The 24,920-nt window shown below is 50.4% G+C and overlaps 1 protein-coding gene across 3 annotated transcripts in view; it reads left to right on the forward strand.

Annotated features, from left to right (window-relative positions):
* RAI14 (retinoic acid induced 14) overlaps window positions 1-7,929 on the forward strand; it is a 126,377-nt gene extending 118,448 nt beyond the window's left edge. For all 3 annotated transcript variants that reach the window (XM_045847852.1, XM_045847851.1, XM_045847853.1), the window contains 5 exons: window positions 107-225; window positions 1,341-2,876; window positions 4,245-4,394; window positions 5,396-5,461; window positions 6,031-7,929. In XM_045847852.1, the coding sequence (XP_045703808.1) occupies window positions 107-225; window positions 1,341-2,876; window positions 4,245-4,394; window positions 5,396-5,461; window positions 6,031-6,108 (1,949 nt within the window). In that variant the 3' untranslated portion in view covers window positions 6,109-7,929. The remainder of the gene's footprint in view (window positions 1-106; window positions 226-1,340; window positions 2,877-4,244; window positions 4,395-5,395; window positions 5,462-6,030) is intronic.
* Window positions 7,930-24,920: the final 16,991 nt, after the last annotated feature.

The following is a 24,920-nucleotide window of genomic DNA, read 5'->3' on the forward strand; positions in this document are numbered from 1 at the left end:
GACTAGGAAGAAGAACAGGATTGGGCAGAAAGGGAGTTTCTCAGAGGTCAGAGAAATAACAGTTTAATATTTACATGTTAGCCTAATTGCCTTTCTCTTTCCCAAGGTGCTGATAGCTTACTGGATATAAGTTCTGAAGCTGACCAACCAGATATTCTTGTCCTGTTACAAGCAAAAGTTGCATCTCTTACCTTACACAATAAAGAATTACAAGATAAATTGCAGGTGGGTAAATAGACTGCTACCACAGACTGTTCTGTAGGGGAAAGGCTATTCTGTACTGGGTTTTCCAGGGTTAGTCACATGATATTTTTTTTAAAGATTTTTATTTATTTATTTTCAGAGAGGGAAGGGAGGGAGATAGAGAGAGAAACATCAATGTGCGGTTGCTGGGGGTCATGGCCTGCAACCCAGGCATGTGCCCTGACTGGGAATCGAACCTGCGACACTTTGGTTCGCAGCCCACACTCAATCCACTGAGCTACACCAGCCAGGGCTAGAGGATATTTTATTTTGAACATCAACATTAGTTTATTCTTTTTTAATATAGTTAACTTTAAGCACTTTATAGTTTCAAATTACTTCTTTCTTGAGAGTTATTCATTTAGCCCTATTTCTGTAAGTTTCTAAATTGGTGAATTATATATAATTACATACATAGGATGATATATAATATGACGAATTATAATGCATATATAGATACGATTAGCCATCCCTTTACTAAAGTTGATCATTCAGCAAATTTAAGAAGTTGGTAAGAAATAGCTGTACTGAGCCCATTTATTTCCCCTCTTGGCAACTAGCATAATATGAGAAATAAAGGAAAAAGTTGAATCAGAGACTTTCCAGCCAAAACAAATCTCCTGTTTCCAAAGTGGCACTGAAAGTCTGACTGGAGAGAACACAGAATAGGCTTAGTGTCGTTGATCTGACTCTCTGGTTCCAGGCCGTATGCTTGCATGAGGCAAGAGTACCCGTGGAAAAACAACCACGTAAAGCAATAATACTGATAATACTAATAATTTTTTTAAATATTTATTTATTTTTAGAGAGGGAAGGGAGGGAGAAAGAGAGAGAGAGAAACATCAATGTGCAGTTGCTAGGGGCTGTGGTCTGCAACCCAGGCATGTGCCCTGACTGGGAATCGAACCTGCGATGCTTTGGTTCGCAGCCCGTGCTCAAGCCACTGAGCTACACCAGCCAGGGCATAATTTTTTTTTTAAATAAAGATCACACTGCTCTCCCACATGGAGGTTTTGGAGGTTCTCTCATTCATTCCAGCTGCTTGTTCACCTGACCACACCTTTGGTGCCTGTTCATTGCTCTCGCCTTTTTTTCAGGCCAAGTCTCCCAAGGAGGCAGAAGCAGACCTGAGCTTTGACTCCTACCATTCCACTCACACGGACTTGGCCCCGTCTCTGGGGAAACCTAGTGAAACCTCTCCCCCAGGCCCCAAATCCTCTCCACCCGTCTCAACACAGTATGTGAGCAAACCCACTCTCGACAGTGATGCCAGAGCCCAGCAACTGCAAGAGCTTTTGCAAGACTTGCAGAAGAGATTGGAGAGCTCCGAGGCAGAGAGGAAGCAGCTCCAGGCCGAGCTCCAGTCCAGAAGGACCGAGCCCGCGTGTCTGAACAACGCCGAGATTTCCGAGAACGGCTCCGACCTCAGCCAGAAGCTGAAAGACACTCAGAGCAAGTACGAGGAGGCGATGAAGGAAGTCCTGAGCGTGCAGAAGCAGATGAAGCTGGGCCTCGTCTCGCCCGAGAGTGTGGGCAGTTACTCCCACCTCCAGGAGCTGCGGGTCACTGAGGAGGAGATGCGGGGGCTAAAGCAGGATCTCCAGAGGGCGTTAGAAGAAAGTGAAAGAAATAAAGAGAGAGTGAGGGAGTTAGAGGAGAAGCTGGTAGAGAGGGAGAAAGGGACGGTGACTCAGCCGCCTGTGGAAGAGTATGAGGAGATGAAAAATTCTTACTGCTCTGTTATTGAGAGTATGAACAAGGAGAAGGCGTTTTTGTTCGAGAAGTACCAAGAGGCCCAAGAAGAAATCATGAGATTGAAAGATACACTAAAAAGCCAGGTGACCCCGGAGGCCGGCGACGATGCTGGGGACATGAAGGAGGCCATGAACAGGATGATAGACGAACTCAACAAGCAGGTGAGTGAGCTGTCCCAGCTGTACAAGGAAGCCCAGGCCGAGCTGGAGGATTACAGGAAGAGGAAGTCCCTGGAAGATGTCACGGCGGACTATATCCACAAAGCGGAGCACGAGAAACTAATGCAGGTGACCAACGTGTCCAGGGCCAGAGCGGAAGAGTCACTGTCCGAAATGAAGTCTCAGTATTCAAAGGTGCTGAACGAGTTGACGCAGCTCAAGCAGCTGGTAGATGCTCAGAAGGAGAACTCGGTCTCCATCACAGAACATCTGCAGGTGATAACCACCCTGCGGACGACCGCCAAAGAGATGGAGGGGAAGATGGGCACCCTGAAAGAGCACCTGGCCAGCAAGGAGGCGGAAGTGGCCAAACTGGAGAAGCAGCTCGTGGAGGAGAAGGCGGCGATGGCCGAGGCGATGGTGCCCAGGGCTGCCTATGAGAAGCTCCAGTCGTCGCTGGAAAGTGAAGTGAGCGTGCTGGCGTCCAAACTGAAGAATTCCGTGAAAGAGAAAGAGAGAGCCCATTCAGAGGCTGCCCAGATTCGAAGTGAGGTCTCTCAACTGAAAAGGGAAAAGGAAACTGTTCAGACTCTCTTGAAATCCAAAGAGCAAGAAGTAAATGAGCTTCTGCAAAAATTCCAGCATGCGCAGGAAGAGCTTGCAGAGATGAAGAGGTGTTCGGAGAACTCTTCAAAACTGGAGGAGGATAAAGACAAGAAGGTCGGTGGGGTTCTGTTGCTGTGAAGTTGCTAGCTGGTAGGCCCTGGACCTTCGCTGCCTTGACTGTAGTTAACATTTTTGGTGTTGGTTCATGCAAACCTTTTGTGAATGCTCGGAGGGTCAGCACATGGATCCCTCTGTCCCCAGAGCCACATTAGAATAGTAGGTTAGACATTTATTTTATGTTATTTTTATTTATTGAATTTAGAAGAGAAGAAGGTGGCAGGGGAGAGAGAGAAACATTGGTTCGTTGTTCCACTTATTTATGTATTCATTGGTTGATTCTTGTATGAGCCCTGACCAGGGATCGAACCCACAACCTTGCTGTGTCAGGACAATGCGCTAACCCACTCAGCTTCCCAGCTGGGGCCGGTTAGACATTTATTTATTTATTTATTTATTTATACACTTCCCTTATCCGAAAGCACTTTCACATATGTGGTCCATATTTTTTCTTTAAAAATTATTTTACAGAAGCTCTGCCAAGTGTCAGGGATCAGAAGTAAAGCCACAAACTGAAAAGTGTTTGTGACCGATCTTGACCTTGAACTCTTTTGGAATGCAGACAGATTCCTCTGTCGTATGGGAACCCAAACACTTCCAGACTTAATCCCGCTTCCCTAAGCTCCGTGGGCTTTCCCGAGTCAGTATAAAAACTGCCTTTCCTGGCCCTCATTTTCCAAGGTGGAGGGGAGGAGAGGGGAGAAGAGGGGAGGAGTGTGGGGTGCAGGTGAGCGGAGATGGGCTGGCCGTGGCCTGAGGGACAGGGAGTGGAGGATGGTTCGAGCCCGAATCCACTCTGCACCCCAGTGCCCTGGGTCAGGTGTTCTGCATGGCCCTGACTAGAGTACTGCTGATCACTTATGCCTTTATTATAATGAATGTTTCGAACGAGCTTCCAGAGCCAAGGGCAAGGGGCTGGGAAGTGGAAGGGGGAGTGTGTTTACCGTAAAACAAGATGTCCAGAGATGTCACGGTTTCCAGAACTTATTCCTGATCATGCATGTCAGCGATATTGAGTAAGACAAAGCTGTCTCCAAAGAAAAAAGCAATGCCTAAAATCCTGTTTTTGTTAAGATAATTAAAAAAGGAAATCAATGTCATAGCTTTTGTTACCTTTATGCATCAAACCACAGTATTTAACCTTGGGCCCTTATTTGGATATAATGGCCTTAGAAGGTTTTGTTGGTGTGTCTGATTTTATGTGTTTTGTTTTATGAGTTTCCTTTAAAACGTAAAAAAAAATTTATTCTAAATTCTCAAGTCTAAGAGGCTAACAGAGGCAATGGTCAAGGCTTAGGGTTACCTGGAATTTTGCTTTTGCAGGCATGTTCCTGTCTATTGACAATGGTTCTCCTTTCTCACTAGATAAACGAGATGTCGAAGGAAGTCACCAAGTTGAAAGAGGCGCTGAACAGCCTGTCGCAGCTCTCCTACTCAGCGAGCTCCTCCAAGAGGCAGAGTCAGCAGCTGGACGGGCTGCAGCAGCAGGTCAAGCAGCTCCAGACGCAGCTGGCTGTGAGTGGGTTTGCTCCGAGGCCGGGTGCGGGGTGCGGGGTGTGGGGTGCGGGCTGCGGGGCCAGGCCGACTACATGCCTGCTCTGCTGCGCCCAGGTGGGCATGGACGGATGGCCCCAGCCTGAAGGAGTATGTACTTCAGTGAGCACCTGACTGGGGGCTACGTTGGGGGTGGCGGGGGGCAAAAGAAGGAGCTAGTTGAATTGCCAGCCATTATCTGCCACGAGCTGCAGTGGATGTCTCTCTGAGGAGGGGAATGGGCAGGACTGTGGAGTGGGCTTCTTCTTCCCCGTCTACTTCTCCATTTTTCTGCAACAATTGCACCATCTCCGGCAGCGGCAAGAACTTTTTCTTGCTGTGGGCCAGGATCTCTGATAGTTGCGCATCTCCAGATCGGAAGCTGTTTCTTGGCCTCTCCCCCTTTTCACCCAAAAGTCTTCTCATATCTGTATTAGGTTCCTATGACTGTTGCAATAGAGCGACACAAACTTGGTTTAAAATAACGCAAATTTGTTATCTTGAAGTTCTGGAGATCAGAACTTCTTGCTAGACTGAAGCCACGATGTCAGCAGGGCTGGGTGTCTCTCGAGGCTCAAGGGGAAAACCCATTTCCCTTCCTTTTCTCACTTTTCGAGGTCACGTGACTTCCTTGGCTTACGGGCCCTACCTCCATCTTCAAAGCACATCGCTCCAACCTGTGGTTCTGTCCTCCCATCTCCTCCTTCCACCTTTGACCTTGATCTCTCTTTTAAGGACCCTTATGGTTACATTTAACCATGAATTTTCTTTCAGGGTTGACATGCCAAGATAGGAAATAGGTAGCTTTTTTCCCCCCCTAAGAATATTGACAGGTCTTCAGAAATACACAGCAGCTTTAAAAGCTTCATATGTGAGCATTCGACGGAGGGAATCTCTTGGGGGACATTCGACCACAGCTTTCTCGCAGTTCTCAGTTTTTGTCGTTTAAAGCTCTGTAACCAAGTCAAATCGCATCTTTCCAGGAATGCAAGAAACAACACCAGGAGGTCATCTCGGTTTACAGGATGCATCTTCTGTATGCTGTGCAGGTATGGGAACACCCTGCAAAGTAGCTGGGTCTCCTAAAGGAATAGAACTAATGAGAATCAGAGGAGAATCCTCTACATCGGACAGCTCTGAGATGCCTTTTGCTTTGCTTTGGATTTCGTGTCGGGAATCCTGCCCCGTCTACTGAGAGCAGCCTCGTCATTTGTTCAGAAATGAAGGAGAGTGTGCTACTGCCCCTCCCCTGCCTCTACCCTGGCAGCGTCAGGAGCCCCGTCTTTATTTTCTAAGTGTGCCAATATTCTCAGCGCCGTCGGCATCACCGCTGTGACTGTTGGTGGTTTGGCCAACTGAGCTCATGTTTGCAGCCGAGGCCCCGGAAGCCCTTCGTAGGGCTCCGGTAGACCCGGCTTCATCCTCCTCCGAGGTGGGGAGCAGGCCCTCTCTGACTCAGTTTCTCCCAGAAACGTGGGCGTTGCTAGGGCCACCATTCATTCCTTTGGAAGGTCAGGGCCCAAGGGCATCATCCCAGGCAGTCATCCCATTCGCTCGGGGAGAGAGTGCCAGGACTTCAGTGAGGTTCTAACGAATGCCTTCTGTTTGAACTCCCCAGGGCCAGATGGACGAAGATGTCCAGAAAGTACTGAAGCAGATCCTCACCATGTGTAAAAACCAATCCCAGAAGAAGTAGAGTGGACCCCTTGACAGGACACTGCCCCTTGTTGTCCATCTCTGTGTCCGATCCGGAGTCACTGGCGACCACTGCCGTTGTTCTCATTCGTGGCATGCACCGTGACCTTAGCCTAGCTTCTTCCCCTTCCAAAGGCTTCTTTCGCAGGACGGGTCCCGGGAGAAGACTGCCCTCCTCAGAACTGCTTAGAGACCTGAAAGCAGCAGAGGTGAAAGGTGCCATCGGCCCTGCTGATTCCAGAGCTGGGACCTGCCATGCCCAGGAGTCCAGCCAGCCCTAGCGCTGGTGAGTGGGCACCCTCCTCAGGACCTGACAACCTGCGTGGCTTCGTCATCGCTGAGTGATAGGTTGACACCTCCGCCTAGTAGCTGCTGCTTTGGCTCCTACACTCTGGCTGTGCCGTTGAGCACAGTGGGGCTCTTTTTGCCTTTGGTCTCCAATCCCCAAACCACGATTTGACTTCTGACCAAATTAGTACAGCGCTAGTTATGCGGTGCGTGCTTCAGACCCTTGATCGCGATAGCCTGTGGATTTGAGAACTAATTCTGCCATCCTTTTTCCCCCATCTGCCTTATATAGCTCATCAGTGGCTTGTCAATCTTGGCTTGGTGAGCTCCCTTCACTAAAATAATGAAGCTTAAAAACAACAGCAAATTGCCCTTAAAAGTTTTTAAGTAAATCGTCGAGGTGTTGCAAATTTTCTATGCAAACTTGCCTTCTGCCGTTATCCGTGAAGCTCAGGAAATCCAAACAATTGTGTTTCAACAAGGGACGGTGACCTGCATGTTTACAGCCAAAAAAAATGCCTCATAGTTCCTAACCTCGATTTTTTAAGTGTTTTTTTTCTCTACAATATTTTTATTGGCTCTTAAGGATGTTTTCATATCTAAACCCCTAACTGACTGAAATTCACATTAGACTATATTAACAAAATATTTTTTAGGTAACCATGCTTAATAAGACTTTTTAAAAATAAAACTTTTCCCTCAACGTTTTCAGCTGTAGCAAAAGGTAGTTACGTATATTATTGCCAAGTCCATCTGAGCTGCTGTGCCCCCTCGCATTTCTGCCGTGGCGTCCTCAGAGCTGTAGCACATTTCTTAACACAGTAAATACTCTTTTTACTGATCGCCCCAGCTCCACCAGTGCCCCTAAATTATCTCTGGGGGCGCTGTCAGTCACAGTTTTTCAACTTAGAAGTTAACTATCCTGATACGGTAAACCTGGTGGTGCATAGCAAAGGTCTTGGGCGGGGGGGGGATAGTTCTGTTCGCCTTCCTTTCGGGTTAAACATGTTTCTGACTTGCTTGCAGCTTCCCTTACAACGTTGACCTTACCGAGGGATGTAAACAGAATGCAGACATCTGCAAAGTCTATAGTGGACGTGCAGGCCTGCTCTGGCAGGGCCTGCGTCCCGCAGGGCCGCCTGGGCCCAGAGGGCGCTTGGCTCTGTTGGATGACGACCAGTGACAACAAAGCGAAAATGGCTTTCAGGCTTGGTGTTACTTTTCTTAAGTTGTTTGTCAGTTCAGCAGTTTCAAAAATGCTCCAAAGAAATGTGAAAGGACTTTTTGTTACAGCACTTAAGAAAAACACAAATCAGCCCCCCTCTGCTCCCGCACAGAAATGCTGCACAGTATAAAACTTGAGAAATTTTGTAGGATGCTTGACAAAGCGTAGCCTTTTTACCTTGTTTCAGGATGCATATTTATTACAAGTACTCTGGTTAAATATTGAAAAGTTATATGCTGTAGTTTTAGCAGTTTGCCTTTGTAATTTACGGAAGGTATTGCAAAAAATAAACTTTTGTTTCATTTTGCATCTCTGTTGTTGCTTTCTGGCACTCTCTGCAACCCTGGGTTGAACTCTCTACAAACAACAGCTATTTTCTTGGGTAACTGGAGACGTTCTATGTCTCCATGCACATGTAGGCGTGGATTTTCCTTTCCCCTGTAAATATAGAAGCATACTTTACACACTGTCCTGGACCATAATTTTTCCACTTAAATATCTTGGAGACTTTATTCTGTCAGGACACACGTCTCTTTCTTTTCAACATTGCATATTTCATAGTATGATTGTGCTGTATTTTATTTAACTAGCTCCTCACCGAGGGGCATTTAAGCAGCTCCCAGTATTTTACGGCCCTCACGATGATGCAATGAATGTCCGTGCAAGTGTGTGAGGGCTGTTCGGATCACTTTCAGATTGCCCATTTCACACTCGCTGACATCACGTGATACAGGAATGCAGAGAGAAAAAGCGTAGAGGAGAATCTGTGTCATCACAGTGAGTGAGAAGAAATAGCCTTTTTTTTTTTTTTTTTTTTTGCTGCATTGGTTAAGACTCATCAATCTGTTTCCTTACATAAACCCAAGACAGACTCCAAAGCTTTTAAGAATTAAACCCACCCATCTTAAGATAAACACATGATATACTCTGTGGGGAAAATGCTTAGTGAACACGTTCGAGCACAGCCCTTTGCAATATGACACACTGTGGCATGTCGGGTGCTAACAGCAGCAGAAACACTATCCAGCAAAGGGGGAGGAGGGTGGGTGACCAGACTGCAGGGCTGAGAGTGAGCTGGGAAAAGCCACAGACCCAGGCACTCGCTACAGTGATTTCTGTGCACCCACTCGGGGCAGAGGACTGCCAAGTGTCCTGGGTGTGTGTGGCATATTTGTGAAAGGACAAGAGCTCAGCTATGATGGTCACCATAAGAGGTGAGCCATAGGAGCTGGTTGAGGGAGCAATCAGCGTGGGTTCCAGCAGATGGAAAGGCTCCCCTGAGGAGTAAATCCCCGAGACGGAGGTGAGCGAAAGGAAGGGAAGGAGACATTCCTGCACGTCAGGAAGACGTGACCTGAGAGCTGTATCCTTGCTCTCACCTCCCCCTCCCCCTCCCATGCTTTGGAATGTGCACTGCACTTACTTTCCCTGCTCCCAGAAGCTGCTCCAAGGACACAGCCTTGGGATGGAAATGTGGTAAGACTCTGAACTGGGTATGTGACAACCTTGTTAAGGCCTCCAGTGCATGTAAAGTAACTGAATGCAATAAGGCTTCTCTATCAACTTTTAAGACTTGGGTGGATGCAGAATCGGGTCTTGCAGCTGCCCAGGACAAGCCTCAAGCAATTTCCCTTGCTTTTTGAACTCACCACCTACCAATCTAGAGTGATCTGCCTTTTTTCCCTTGGTCTCCCCCTGCCTTCCTTGAGTGGGCACCAGTTTCAGATTAGACCCAGAAAGCTCCCCAAGAGGTTGTGATGCAACACATCCTGTCTTGAGGGGCTAGAAAATGTGTTTTAAGAAATCACACAGTCCAACAGAAAGTTTATTTGGGTTTCCTTGTTCTTAAGCTTCACAGTTCCTGGGGTTGGATTAACATGGAGATAATCACATTTGATTTGGTGTTGGAAGAGTCTAGAAGTACCCTCTGTACATGCTTCCTCCATGTGACACTTGCGATGGCAATGCTTTGCTCTTCTACCTCAGGATCAAGGGGGGGAAGGGAGCAGCCGCACTGTAAAACAGTGTCCACCTCTATTGCATTGCATCGCATTCCAGAGTGAGAGAACTAACCTAAAGCACACTTACTAATATAACTAGGGTTTACATTGGGGGATAGGTTTAAGATGGCAAGGGAAGAAAAAATACAGAGATTTGGAACTCAGCTTTTTATTTGGGTTCTAACTAGTTTTACAGATAAGAGCATCATGCTTCTGGCCGGAGCTAATTAAAGCAGCTGTAGGCATGGGAATTCAGTGCCTGTCCTAGTACTGCACTTGGCAATGGTCAACAGCACAAGCCAGTGTTCGGGAAAGAGAAGTTGCATTTAATACCCTTACAAACGACCACACAGCTATTTCCTAGAATGACAGAACATTAAAACTTTTCATTTTGATGGTCAGCTTAATAGGGGTTAGGGAAATAAGTGTTACAGAACAGAAAAACATTCCTCCCTTTTTATTGCCATACACTTTCAGTAATTTTCACAAAGACGTCCAGTTTACCCTTGCAGAATCCTGGACCTGGGAAGGGTTTTACCAAGTGGTAAGAATGCTGTCTGTGTATAGGCAAGAAAATTGAGACCCGTGGGCTGGGACTTGTCCCAGGCCACAGCAAAAACCCAAACTGGGACATCTTGAAGCCAAGTTTATTGTTCTCAATATTGTTCCATGCTGAGAATTCTCTTGGGAAACAGAGAATACAGGGTGTGGGATCTTTAGAAAATTGCGGTTCAGGCACTTGAGGGTACAGATTTAAACTTAAGCTAATAGGTCTTCTGGATTTTACTTTGTATTTAAGCAACTGATTGACATAGCCCCTCCAACCTGACTCCAGAAAGGCTAGATATCTTGGTTGTCTTGGATCGATACCAAACTTCAACCTCAGAGCTCGAAAGAACCAACAGCAAATGTAAACACCGTCTTGCCCTGACTGGGTGGCTTGGTTGGTTGGGCATTGTCCCACAAAAGGGTGGCGGCTGGATTCCTGGTCAGGCCACATGCCTGGGTTTCGGTCTGGCCTGTCCAGGCGTGTGTGGGACGTTTCTTTCTCACATGGATGTTTCTTTCTCACAGGGATGTTCCTCTTCCTCTCTCCCTCCCTCCCCCTCGCTCTGAAAATAAATAAAATCTTTTTTAAAAATGTAAACACCATCTTTCAAGTTTCTTGTAAATATTTTCCTTCTCTCTCTACTGAGCCTTTTTTTTTTTTTTTTTTTTGAAAATAAGAGGGATATAGCAGCTCCAAGTTGCCTTGTCAGGGCCTTAGCCCATTGCAGGGTCCATGCAACACCCTTACACACTAGGCTGCTGGAGCCTGTGATGTTCGCGTGGGTATTGGCCACAATCGCCTCTGCAGATCTGAGTTATCATTACCACTGTGTGTATTGGGGGCCTCTGAAAAGCGGTGGTATAAGGCTACACAACTTAGGGCTGTATGGTGTTTGCTAAACGTGTCCCCTGGAAAATAATCTATGAACTGTTAACCATAGCAGAAGTAACTCCATTTTTAACCTGCTCCATCCTTGCCCTTCGCTTTCTTAACTACGATAGCTCAGGCCTCATCGGGGGAGGTAACACAGACACACAGACGGTGCCAGCCCCAGCACTGTTTAGCGGTATCTGAGACTTTGCTCCCAGGTCCAGAGAGCCAGCTACTAGGGTGCAGGATGCGCAGAGGGGCGCACGCGCGGTGCAGGGTGTTGCTAATACAGCCCGGCACTCGCAGTTTTTCACAGGTAGCTCCCGGAACCCTGCGCTCCTTTGCACCCTTCGGTGGGATTTCTCTCCTCTTCCTGCGTCTTCACTCCAACAGTAAAGTCCCTCCGAGAAAAGCAACAGCGGACAATGCAGCCGCAGCAGAAGGAAGTTGTAGCGCGACGCCGAGGACGCGAGGGTCACGTCCGCTGGGACCGGAAGACCGAGGGCGCCGCGGTCGGCCGGAGCCGCCAGGTTTCCACGGGGCCGGAAGTGCTCCGCGTCGCCCGGGCTACGTGCGCTGACGCGGGCCGCTTGTCCTCGGCGTTCCGTTTCCAAGGCGACCCCGTGTTCTTCAAAGCCAGAACCCGGTGGCGGAGCTCAAGGCGGACCTCGGAGGGCGTCCTGCTTCTGCCAGGGGACCTTGCGCCGCAAGGTCCGCCCAGTCCCGGGTCTCCGAGGCCGCTGGAGAAGGCGGAGCTGCGGCATTTTCCTGAAGGGCCCTCGCCGGCTTTTCCCGGCCCGGCACAGCCCGCAAGAACGAACCCGGAGGGAGCTCGGGCGCTGCTCCGGATGTGCGAAACCTCTGCGGAGAAGAAGGGAGCGATTTGCATTTGAAAGGGGGAGCCCAAGTTTGGCGTTATGATTCAGGGCCGTGTCGAACCTCCTGTGAGCAGAATTCAGGAGTTTGAGTGGTCGAATCCCCTCGCCCCGGCCATAGGTGTGAAAGTAGAGATGAGCAAGAGAATTCGCGAAACGTCCCTCTGGTTTTTGGATTGTGGATGTTCTGGAGCCTGAATCAGGTGGGAACGAGTGACATTCTGCCCCGTGAAATGGGGAGCGACTTGGTGGGTGCTAATGGTCCATAAATAACTGTGCATTCGATTTGGATTGTATTTGAGTTGAGCCATGAGAGTTGAATTTCAAAAATAAATATAAGTCGAATTTTTTGTCATGAGTTTCAACCATTTACCCCATCAGCCAAGGATGGCAACCCAAATAGACACGCGTTTTAGTTCCTGAACTAGGACCTCCTGCTAAATAGTGGGGTGGCCCTGCGCACAAGGAGAATTAACCAGTACACCGGCAGTACTTTATTTAGGACCTGAGGGCTGGTTGCAAAGCTTGGGTACATCTTGCTCCCATACCTGCAAAAATAGTGTCAAACTTGAGTAGGAGACCATCATTTTGATGATTCAGGAGTTGTAAATGGATTGGCTTTAAGAGGATTAAAAAAAGGGGTTGGAGGATTTGGGAGATAATGTGGAGTAAGAATTAGGGGAAAAATATTTAATTCAGAGGTGTAATTCGACAAATGTCTTTAATTTCTGTCTTCCAGGTTCTCCGTATATGAGTGCACAGTCAATTTGTGGATTTAGTGTGGGTTACATGTGCACTTGGGCAGTTTCAGTTTGATGTTAATAGCATCCAGCACAGGGAAAAGACTTCTAAGCCTTTTCTTCCAAAGCCAGCCTCACAGGTGATTCTCCGTAGAAAGAAGAGCTGAGCCAGTCCCATTGGAGTCCCACCTGTCAGCACCGATACTGACTGGGACTGCTGCTTCCCTCTGTAAGTACCACAGAACCTGGACGACACACTCACTCACCTGAAACACGGGGTGGCAAGCCTGGTTTTCCAGGACGCCTCTGGATAGGTTAGAACAGGACTCTGGGTGGCTGTTAACGTCACTTTGCAAACCTGGTGCAAACGATTACACTTGACATTTATTTTCCTTTATGAATTCTCCTTTCTTCCTTCTGTTTTTACAGTGAACACTTATTACTTATCTAATCAGTGGGAAAGGAAGATAAACTTTATTTTTTAAACTATGCAATGGGCCCTGACTGGTGTAGCTCAGTGGATTGAGCATGGGCCTGCCAACCAAAGCATTGCCAGTTTGATTCCCAGTCAGGGCACATGCCTGGGTTGAGGGCCAGATCCCCAGTAGGAAGGGCGGGCACGTGAGAGGCAACCACACATTGATGTTTCTCTCTCTCTCTTTCTCCTTCCCTTCTCCTCTCTCTAAAAATAAATAAGTAAAATCTTAAAAAAAGATTATTGTTTATGAAATCTCATAGTTTAAAAAAACTATGGAATGGTTGACTTTTTAAAAACTATTCTGAATACAAAGGTGATTTCTTTGGGGAACTTATAATTAATTAAAACTTTTGTTATTGCTCTTAAGATCAGAATTCTGTTTCTTCTGGACCACTTTATTGGTTTTTCCGGTAATGCTAAGATATGGTTATCTCTTTTATTGCATAGGATTAACTCTTTTGATTTTTATCTTTACCATTTCAATTATCCTTCATAATTATGTTTTGGATTGAAGTCAGATCTTCCCTTGTGTGCTGAGAGAGAGAGAATGCCAAGGGAGAGAGGGCAAGATTTTCAGCCCACTCAGCTCTTTCTCAGCACGTTCATTTCTAACACAATTGAGTAGGTCACTTCTCTTCTGACTCTGCCCTTGACCCATTGTGGGTTCCCTCCCCTCTCCCTGGCGGGGCTGCTATTTCTTTGGTTGGTTGGGCATGACATGTTGGAGCTTTTAAGAAATATGAAAGAGGACATGTGAAGTCTAGGTTCGAAATACTAGTTCCCTTTACCTTCTTTCATTATAACTATTTCTTTCCTGGTTTGGGTCAGAATCCTAGAACATGAAGGGTCTTCGGGATCTTCTCATTCAACACCCTCAAGTCCTGGAGCTAACCAAAGTGATAGCTCGTGTTAAAAGAGCAGTAAAATAGCAGATACTCTGCTAAGTGATTTATAAGTATTATCTGACTAATCCCATAACCTCATCAGGTAGGTATTCATATGGGCCTCATTTATAGGGAAGGAAATTAAGTCATACATTGCTGAGGGTCAGGTGGTTAAGTAAGCGGCGGAGCTGCCACTCTGATGTGGGTGGGTGGTCCACCCAGTCTGTTTCCTGTGAACCACCACATTGCTGTCCTCATGCCAGGCTTTGAGGGTGACTTGAGTTTACAACCTAGCTTCATTCCTGCAAGTTTACGTTAGAAGTCATATCCGTAGCCTCTGGTTGGGAGAGCTGTATCCTTCAATGTTACCTGGTTTGATATGCGCAGCGGTCAAATCTGGTTCCACGTCTTTCTCCGGGCACACAGGTCAGACAGAGCACAACAAGATCCCAGCACACCAGCAGCAGACGGGCCGTGCCCTGCTAGTGGGTCTGAAGAGAGTGAAGAAGGCACTGAAGCCAAGGAGATCGTAGACTGCACGTCTCTTCCCAGCGAGAAACCAGCCCAATCGCAGAAGAAAGCAGCTGATGAAGGAAAACCACGGTCAAACAAAACACTCACTGTATTCTAGTTTCCACTTAAAGTACGTCTGTGACTTGAGAAGCTCTGCAGACTGAAGCACAGGCAGGTGCTGTATGTCTTTATAAGCCGGAGGAAATAAAGCAGGGTTCCGTTGGGTAGCCATCCTGCCTTCCGGTCCCATACACGGGTCACGGTGCACTCCTTGGAGTAGTTGTGCTCCTAGCTTTAAGCTAAATATTGGTGGTAGGTTCTTCCTGTTCCTGTCTGATTATATTTAATTAAAAAAAAATAGTTGCTGGTTTGTCCTGAAAGGCTTCAGGACGGTATCTTTTGGCTGGCAGGAAGGCCAGGGTGGTGCGGCAGGAGGCTGAGAGTGAGGACAGCCAGGCGGCATAGGCTCAGGCCCGGCCAGGAGCTGGGTGAGAGGCCCGCGGCTGCAGTGCAGCCATCAGCACGCCAAAGCACCAGAAACGGGAGGTAGCAGCAGAGAGGGGTGAGGTCAGGTTTGCATTTCTAAGAGTGAGTGAGTCCAGGACTTGGGGAGTAGGACCTCAGAGCAAGTGTTTAGCAGGAGTGTTCAAAATCCAAGAGCCTGAGACAGCGTGACAATGGCCTTCATTACTAGAACACAGACACCGGCTGGCTCCCACAGCATGATTTATCAACAGAGGACTTTCTGGCCAATCATGGCCAAGTGGGAAAAAAATGATGTTAAAGTGCATGTGTGGAAAAAATGGTCTGCAGATGGCTTTGGAAAGGCCGAGAGGCACTGCGGAGACAGACGGTAGAATCTGATACCTCCCTAGATGGATATATCTGTAAATTTACCTCCGTACATTATCCAGAGAACTTGCAAAGGGCAGCCATCCTGGCCTGGGCCCATTAGTGTTTCATAAATCCAGGCTAGAGTGATCAGTTCTAGAAAGTCACTTACCATTTGCCGTGGAGGGTGTTAAGGCTTGCTAACTCCTTGGCCAATTTGGACAATGGCAGATTGTGATGTAGGAGCCAGAGCTGGCCCAGCCCGGGGCTCGCAGCCCCGAGGGGCAGGGGGCTTGCCAGCAGCTGCGGCAGTGCGGGGCTCCTACAGAGCCCACGCCGCTGTCTCCCCCCTTGGACCTGGGTCCTGGGGTGGGACCTAAGTCACAGTGCAAGTTCAGTGACTTAAGGGAGGAGGAGATTTAAAGGCTGCAGGGGAAGGGAAGCAGTACACTTGGGCCACAGTGAGCCTAGATACTGGAAATCAGAGCTTTTAAAAAGTTAAAAACAGTTACTCACAGTTATTAACCTTAGAACGTGGGCTCCTCGTAGGGCTCCTTGAGCCCTTTCGAACTTCTGCTGTAAATGTAACTTGAGATTCATTGGCTGATGTGGCAAGACTGTGAGCGGTTGATTTAGAATTTGATTTGGGGACAGGGATGCTGTGAGCCACAGTGAGGCGCTCTGAGACCTTGAGGACCCACCTGTTGTGTCCTGAGAGCAGGCTGACATGGCTAAGGGGGGGAAGGAGCCATCTGTCTGAGATTTAAGGGACAGGAGGAAGACTCAGCAAACACACTTTCCCCTTAGCAGAGCTGTGTCGTGCCCCATGTGGAGTCTGTTTCAGTCAGGCCGGTCTCCTCACAGACTTGCTGCCTTCACGGTAAGAGTCAAGTTTAGTGTTGTGCCACTTTAGTACTTACAGAGTTCTTGTCACCAGTTTGATGGCACCGAGCTAGACACTAGGGATACTGAAGTGAATACTAGTGGTCCCTGCCCTCTGGGACAATACAGGGTCTTGTGACAGGTTCCATATTAGAGCCAGGGGCACAGTTCTGGAGGACGCAAATGAGGCGGATCTGTGGTTCTGCCACTGGGGGCGAAAATCAGGGAAGGCTGCCCAGAGGAGGTGGCATGCATCCTGTCTTTGAATGATGAGTGCAAATTTCGAGAGGAGTGGTAGAAAGGACAAAGCTGGCCCTCCATGTGTTGCTCTAAGGAGAAAGGGAGAAATTCCTTCCATAGAACATCGTAGGTGTTCTCTGGCTCCAAGAGGTTAGGGAGAACAGAAGACACCTTAGACAGGTAAGGGGACTGGAAAGTTCATTTGGGCCCAGGTATCGGAGCGTTTGGGGAGTTATTAAAAGGTGTTGAGTGCAGTGGTGACATAGCAAAGCTTATGCTGTGAAATGAACAGCACTAGAGGGTGGGCTGGACTGGTAGGAAAAGGAGCGGTGAAACCCAGTAAGGCCACTACCCCACCTGGATGACAGCGGACGAAGGCACGTGCCTTGGCAGCCGGAATGTGGAAGCAACGACATGAGGAACTGGTGATGTTTGTGAAGGAACTGGACTTAAACAGGAGAAGACGTAGACAGTGAGCGGAGCAGAGAACCCAGGAAGACACACAAGCTGGTGGGTGGGGGGAGCTACTGAGTTTGGTTTCAGACGGCCTGGCCAGTCCATGGGCGGTGCCCACGTCACACCCGTGGTGGGTGTGCCGGAGCGGAGACAACTGGAAAGCGGGCTGGTTTGGGGGGGAGTGGCGCATGGGAGCTGGAGGCCACGGGAGTGGAGGGGGCTGATCAGAAGGTGTGCGCAACCAGAGGGAAAGGGACAGAGACTGGCGAATACGAGCTTTGGGAGCGGGTGGCAGGAGCGGAGCCCACGAAGGGAAGGGGGAGTGAGGGAGGGCCCTGTCTGGAAGCCGAGGCGGGAGCAGGGGTTTCAGCCTCTCAGACGGCAGAGAGGCCGAAGGAGGTGCAGGCTGAGCAGACACCCATGGATTTGACAGTTGGCAAGTTACTGGCACTTGGTTTGCCACCAGCAAGGACCCTTGTTGGGCTCCGGAAAAGCCCAGGTGGAGGGCCACTATCCACGAGGCTTTTGCTGAGTTTCCCCCTGGAGGTGATGGCCGCTGGGCTGGAGAGGAAGGTACAGGTGCATCCCAGGGGAACGTGTGTCGAAACCCAGGGCAGGCCAGGCGCTGCCGGCCTTTGTCTGGAGAGACCACACAGTAGGTGTGCGGAACGACGTGCCCTCACCTCTCAAACCAACCCTTTCCGTGCAGAGCCACAGCAGGATGTGAATTGTACTTTTCCAGTTAGATTCCAAGCTGAGTCAAGACAGGCCAACAGGTCATGTCCCAAAAGATGGTGGGGACACCGTCCTTTTGCTCCCTAGTTCACAGTTCTTCCTGCGTGGAGAACCACATCTAGGTAGGGGGTCGTGGGGGAAAAGGTTTTCCTGGAAAGGAAGGGTTTTTGTGTGTGTGTGTCTGGTTTTTTTTTTCCCAAGCGGGAAAATCACCTTCCTGATTAGATGAAGCACGCACCTAATAGAACAGGGCCTGCCTTTCTGCAGGCTGGCCTAGAGCTTCTCTAGACTAGATTATGACCGTGACCTTGACTCGAGAACGGGGCCGGTGCCTCTCACTTCAGTCACCGTCCTTCCCCGCCCTCTTCACTTTTGTAAAAGTCTGTGGTCCCTGGACTAAAACAACTTAAGCTTTGAAAAATTGCAAGCCTTCAAGAGGGATGAAGTGCGTGCTGAGCTCCACTTAGTTTTGTTGTCATTAATCCTGCAGCTGCTTTGAAATGGACAGAATTTATGAGCCGGCTCCCCGGGCGGGCGGGACGCGAGCCTCGGTGTGTCCGTGTCCGTGCCTCGTGTCCGTGCCTCGCTGGACGAGGGTGCGCTTCCCAGCCAGCAGGCCTGCCCACCTCGGTCCCCCGTGGGGCCTCCCCAGCACCGGGGCCGGGGTCAGGCCGGAAGGCTGATTTCTCTCAATAAACAGCCTTCCGGTGAGGATTCAGTGAGAGGCTTCCGTGTGTGGAATTCTGTGAAGAGCGCTGGGGGAGCTACAGCGTAGGATACAGAAGGCACAGCCTTTGCCTTCAGAGAACTTGCACCCCGGTGCGGAAGGGGCGCTGCCCGCAGACGACTGTGACAGAAGGCACCATAAGGCAAGGACGTGCCAGGTCGTCGATTTAAATAGCTTTGGGGATGTTGGGTGCAATCACATCCGGCCACAGTGGCAAGGGACAGATTCAGGAGGAGGTAGTGTCACTGCAGAGGGCCCTTAAAAAACGAGCAGGGCGTGGGGGCGCTGAAGGGGTGGGCGTGTCGGTGAAGAGCGAGGCCTGGGCGAGGGCCTGGAGGCAGGAACGTGCAGCGTGTGTTTAGAGAACAGCCAGCAGCCTCGTCCAGGGTCCAGGCGAGGTCAGGACGGGGGAGGCGAACCTGGGAAGGAGAGACCTCAGTGGGTTTCAAATATAGGATTAGGCTGTTGTCGCTAATTTGGTAGGCAGGGAGCACTGTTGGACGTGTTCCAGAAGGGGGATGAATAAATCGGCGTGGTTTTGGGGAGGGTGCTCTGGCGGCGGTAGCCAGAAGGGAAGCTGCCTCCCTCACCTGGGTCTGAAACTCGGCTGGTGACGGGGCAGTGGGTGAGAACCTGAGGGTCTGAGTCCACTGTGGGCAGATACAGCTGTCTTTTACACCAGAAATCCCCCTTCTTGGACTCCCTCCTAAACACACCCCTATGAAATAGCACACGGATGAGGTTACTCTTGGCAGCGTTGTTTCTGACAGTGAAAGGTTGGAAACGGCCGAGTGCACCCGCGACCAGGCGGCGGGCGAGTGCACGCCGCGCCTGCGGGCACCTTTAGAAAGAGCACGGGGAGCTGCACAGACCAGTGGGGCAGGGTCTGCGGGGTTGGTCCCCAGGCCAATGAGAGCGGGCCGTGCGGTCTGGTGTGCACAGTACGCCTGTTTTTGTGGGAGCGGAGAGGGAGAGAAGCGAGAACGTGCTGACATTCACGTGACGAAACCCCGAAGGAGCCACGAGGAAGAAACAAACGTCACCTAGAGGGTGCTGGCGGTGAAGGCGGATGCGGGTGGGGGCGAGACCTCTCACCATTGACCTTTTGGTATATAATTCTAACTTTCGAGCCATGGGAATGTGTCACTTACTCAAAAATGATCATGAACCAAAAAGACTGTGAGGGAGGATTTGGGGAGGATTTGAGGGAAAGCGAGGCCCAGGCAGGAGCAGGAAGCTCCGGCCCGGAAGGCACCATTTTCAGAGACAAGTGGGTCAGGAGAGGAAGTGGGCCGGGAAGGGGCCCTGGGGGTCCAGGCCTTGATGTATTGGTTTGAACCGCACTAAAGAAATCCCGCCCCCTCCCTCCGCCCCCCCCCCGCCCCGGCCTGGTTTTGCTTGGTGCTGGAAACTTGGGACCAGAACGTGGGAGGACAGGGGGAGACTTGTAGCGTGGAGGAACCCTTCTGCAGAAGGCCAGAATGAGGGGGGGAAACGGGACCGGGAAGCACGCAGGCCACAGTCGAAGTTACAGGAGTTGTCAAAACTTCGGAGAGGGGAGGAGAGGGAGAAAAGGAAGACACTGAAAGAGAGACCTTCGGAGAATGGACACGTGGGTGGAAGGGAACAGAGGGCCCTGCAGGGAGTTAGCCGAGAATCAATCAGAGGAGGTTTGTAAAGGAGGACCGAGTTGGTGCAGCACCTTGAGGGCCCAAAGGAGAAGCCAGGCCGCGGAGGGTGTCGGGTGCTGCTGTGACCAGGCCCAGGTCAGTGGAGCAGGAGGCCCCTGGAGCCCTCGGGAGGACAGCCGCTGCGGGATGGTTGGAGCAGGAGGGGCCAGGTCCCGGGGCGAGGGGGAGTGGGCTGGACTGCAGTATGCTGCAGACCACACAGCGAGAGGGTGGGGGAAGCAGGAGGGCCGCTGGAGGAGGCGGGAAAGTCACGCGAAGATAATTTTGTAAGAGAAGGCGACCCAGGAAGATTTTAGGCAGCAAGGGAGGAACCAGCTAGAATGTGAGAAGGTTTTTTAAGATGCGGCCAGTGGATGCAGTGGCGTTCAGGAGTCAGTACCAGGAGGGACCAGGAGGACTCTGCAGAGCAGAGGGTGGAAAAGGCTGTTGGTTGGTGGCCTAGACTAAGGGACAGCAGAAGGGGAACTGCCGCCAGCTGACCTGGTGATAATGCTAATGCTCCCAGTGCCTTATCAGCTGAGGAAGGGCAGAGACTGGGTGGGGGGTGGGGGGTTGTCACCGAGTGCTGAACTGTGGGGAGTGTTCAGGAAGGAGAAGACAGTGAGGTGGACAAGCAGTTTCCTGGTATTTTGCTGATTATTAATGAAGCAATAAATTAGTCGGCCTGTTGTTACTGGGAACCTTCCAGGTATTCAGGGCTCTACTGCACGTGTTGCAAAGTGAGTTTGCATTTGAGAATGCAGCCCTTTCCAGTGGTTCTGTGAGCAGCTCTATGAAAAGTGTCCAAAGTAAGGACAGATATAATAAATGGCTTGAGAGGAATAGACCCTGGTAATAATAATAATAATAATAATAATAATAATAATAATAATAATAATAATAGTATTTTTCAAACTCACTTTATTCCTATGTGCCAGACACTATTTCATCTTCTTTCACGAAGTCATTAAATTACCCTTGCAACAGCCCCACGTGGGGGAAGGTACTGTCATTACCATTTTACAGGTGAACACACTGAGGCGCGGACAGGTCAAGTGACTTGTCAGGGGCACACGCTCAGGCAGTCGGGAGTGGCTAAGCTGGGACTTGTGCCGGGGAGGCCTGGCCCTGCGCCCCGTTCCGACGGCCGCTGTGCACGGGAACTTCTTCAGTCTCGGGGATGAGCTGCGATGACGGTGACAACCCACAAGGACATGGTGGCTGCGAGCAGATGCTGTCTGGCCTGGGCCAGACTAACCGACGTCAGTGGGGGGATCACGTCCCAAACTAAAGCCAAATGATTGGCAGACGATCTCTGGGCCTCTTTTGTGATTCATTAATGCGCCCTTATAGTTTCTGAAGCTCAGGCGGCCGGAGCGGGTGTTGCTGCAACCCAGATTCTGACCTCGGCAACGCTGCTGCTCTGTGGTGCAGAGAGAAGAGGGCGGTGCCCTCCGTGGGGGAGGGGAGGGGAGGACGATTACTTACCTTGGCACAGGCAGTGGGACTGGGAGGTGACTGGGAGTGAGGTCACCGATCTGTGAGCATCCTCGCTGGAGAGGCAGAAGGGCCTCCTGCATACACGCGGGTGCAGCGTTACTCCCCATGAAAGGGGGTGTTCTTGGCAGTAATGCAAAGCAAGGCCACCTCACCGTGTTACTGATATGGGTCCGTAGTACTTTCATCATCGTGAATTTTCTCATGGAGGACACGCCAGGAAAACATTTTCCCGAAGTGAGGTATTCTGTAAGCGTAGGAAGGGCTCTTCCACACAGGAAAAGGTTGGAACACATTTGTCTACAGCAGTGGTCTCCAAACTCGTGAGAATTAGCTTCCTTGTCACCAGAAATAATTTGAGCAAACACTCTCTGTATATGTGTATTTATTGTAAGTCGTGTACAATGGAACTAATATATGTGTAATATAAATATTCATAAAATATAAAACAAAAACATTACAGAAAAGATTTGATTTTTCCCCTATACCCTCATGGCACTTGGCACACCTGAAGAGGTGTGTGCACTCACTTTGGAGACCAGGGTGGATTCTGGGGAGGTGAAAGAGTGGTTTTTCCCGTTAGGGCTGACTTTCAAGCTTAATGAGCTGTTTTCAATCAAGATCCTAATTCAGTTTGCTTAAGCCCACTGGTCCCCGACTCCGAGGAACCAGAGTGGGGTGTGGTCTCGTGGAGACAAGGAACTCTGTAGGTACTTAGCCGCTGAGCTTGGAGGAAAAGTGTTCCTCCGGGGGACTCCACGAGCAGCCCGGGCCCTTGCGGGCGGGGAGGGCAGGGGTGTGCGCCTCAGAGCAGCCTTCTCTCCGCTTTCCACTCAGGGGCCAGTTCCCCTTTTCCCTTTCCTCAGACCCAGGGAGGCGCCCAACTCTGGTTCCCCTGCTCCTTACCGACACACCCCAAGGGCCGGCCCACCTGGTGGCAGGAGACAGCCTGCTCGATCAAAAGACTGGGTTTCCTACCTTACTGGCCTGGCCTGAGGTCCCCCGCAGGCGTGTGCTGCTTCATTCTCCTCAAGACTTGCAGAAACGCCCGGTCGCCCAACCGAGCAAATCTGCCTCCTCACCTTGGCCTCCAAGCCTCCGTTTTCCCTCTCCAGCTTGTACCTTCTGCCTCTCTCAGTTCAAACCCCCCTCGGTCGGACTGGTCACCTCGCTGCCTTCCTGACACTCCCACATGCCCCCACCCCACCTCACCAGTGTGTGTGTGTGCACATGGATGCACACGCACACACACACGCTTATCCTTGCTTATTCTGCTTCGATGGCCTCGGGCTGTGTTCTCCAACTGGAAAGCCCTCCCCGCCTCCCTCCGTCAGAACCCACCAACTCCTCGGGTGCGAGCGCGTCTCCCTCTGTGTGCAGAGGTGTCACTAGCTCAGTGTTTGCCCGAGTGTGGTTCCCAGACGGCCTGCATCGTGATCACCTGGAGTGCCTACTGTAAGTGTGAGCCCTTGACTCTCACTGTAGACCTGTGAGCCACAGCTGCCGGAAGCGGGGCCCAGGAATCCGCATCGTAGAGCTTCAGGGCTCTCCCAGACACGCTGTGTTCACCCTGTTGCAGCTCGTCGGGAGGACCCGCACATCAGGAACCCGGGAGGGCTGCGGGCAATGCAAGCCCTTCAGATGGTCCCTTCTGCCCCAGACTACACCCAGACCATGAAACCAGGCTCCACGGGCCACAGGGAGAGCAGCCGACAGGCTGGAGGCGAGAGAATCGGGCACGGGGGCGGGGCCCGCCTGGCCGGGGTGAAGGTGTCCTCCGGCCCGGGTGCTGCAGAGAGAACCGAGAGTGAGCTCCCACTGTGACTGTCCCTGGTGGCGTGGAGGAGAGAGCTCCTGGATGGAACGTTCCCTGCTGGCCTTTCTCTTGTCTCCGGGCCTTCCCTTCCCCATCAGGGGTCACTGGACACGAATTAGGCTGTCCGGGGAGGGGCTGTCCTGTAATCTGAACATTCCTCAGTCTGTTAGCTGGACAACTAGCAGCCCGAGGAAGTGCCGGAACACTGGCCTTCTGTTAGCAAACAAGGGGAGCCGGCCGCAGGTCCCGTCCAGCTCGGGTTCAGCACCCCCGTTGCCGTCTCGGGGAGGGGCCTCGCCGCTTTAGAAATTACGTTCTGTGTGCGCACGCGCGCGGGGCTAATTAGGATCACCAGCTCCTTTTGGATTGAAAATATCTCCAGATGGAAGTAATCGCATTCATAAGCTCTTGTGTTTACAGAATGCCTTTCTCAGAAAGCTCAACACATAGCACTCGGTGGCATAACCTGGTTTGTGCCTGGACTTTCTCCATGCGTTTTGTAAAAAGGCACCTTCTGTAATCACTGCTGTCATTTCACAGTTGGAGGGTGGAGAGACGTTGTGGGTTGAAAAGGTCCCGTGGCATTGGCGGAGGAATTGGGACTGGGACCCTCGGCTCCCACCCCTGTGCCAGTGGTTGTCAGAGCGCTCCAAGTAATGCTGGCACGGTGGACTGAGGAGCCCTTGTGGAGATAATTGAAGATGTTGACTCGAATCCCATTCCTCTAGAGATTCCAACTCAGTAGGCCTGAGGGTGGGGACCCACAAATCTGTCTTCTTCACAAGCCTTCCAGATCATTCTGATGCGCCACTATTTTGGGGAACCGGTACTGCAGACCATGGACAAACACACTGCCTGCAGGAATGTCTTCCACTGAAACGTGCTGCTTCAATGGTTTCTTCTTGCCATCCCGCCGGGGTCCTGCCTCGGCGGGTCTCAGGGTCCCCCAGGGAGGAATGGCTCGGCGGAGGAAAACAGACACCACGCAGAGTGCCGGAGGACAGCCGGGCTTTCGGGGCCCGACTGACTCTCCGAGAAGAAGCAGTCTTCATTTTTATAGGGAAGGTTACACAGCCTCAGGGGGAACAGGTGCATGGCGTGATCATCAAGGCGGAAAAAGTCAATACTGAAGTATCAGAAAAAGTACAGGACATTTCAGATATTAATCACGCTAAACAAAAGATTGTTTTGACCAGAGGGTCATCCATCAGATAGCCAATGAAGCTATTCGGGCACAAACTCTCAGGTGCCAATTAATAACTAGATGTCTATGAAGGGTCTCTATAGATTGATCTAAATTAAAAGGGTGCAAGAGGTGATTTAAAAGTCAGCTATTGTTCTTTGAGGTTAGATTGTCTAAGTTAGATAAATGGTCTTTTGCTTGGGATGTATGGGTCTTTTGACTTATACATCTTGGGGGGGGCATTTTTTGTATTCACTCCCACGTACTCAGATTATTATATTTAATTAAAACTCCTTCCTTCTTTACCCACCTGGCCCATCAATAAACACTTCTGTCCGGGGTATGGGAGGGGT

This window comes from Phyllostomus hastatus, unplaced genomic scaffold (assembly GCF_019186645.2).
Source record: "Phyllostomus hastatus isolate PE091 unplaced genomic scaffold, TTU_PhHast_1.1 phas_contig_58, whole genome shotgun sequence".
NCBI lineage: Eukaryota > Metazoa > Chordata > Mammalia > Chiroptera > Phyllostomidae > Phyllostomus > Phyllostomus hastatus.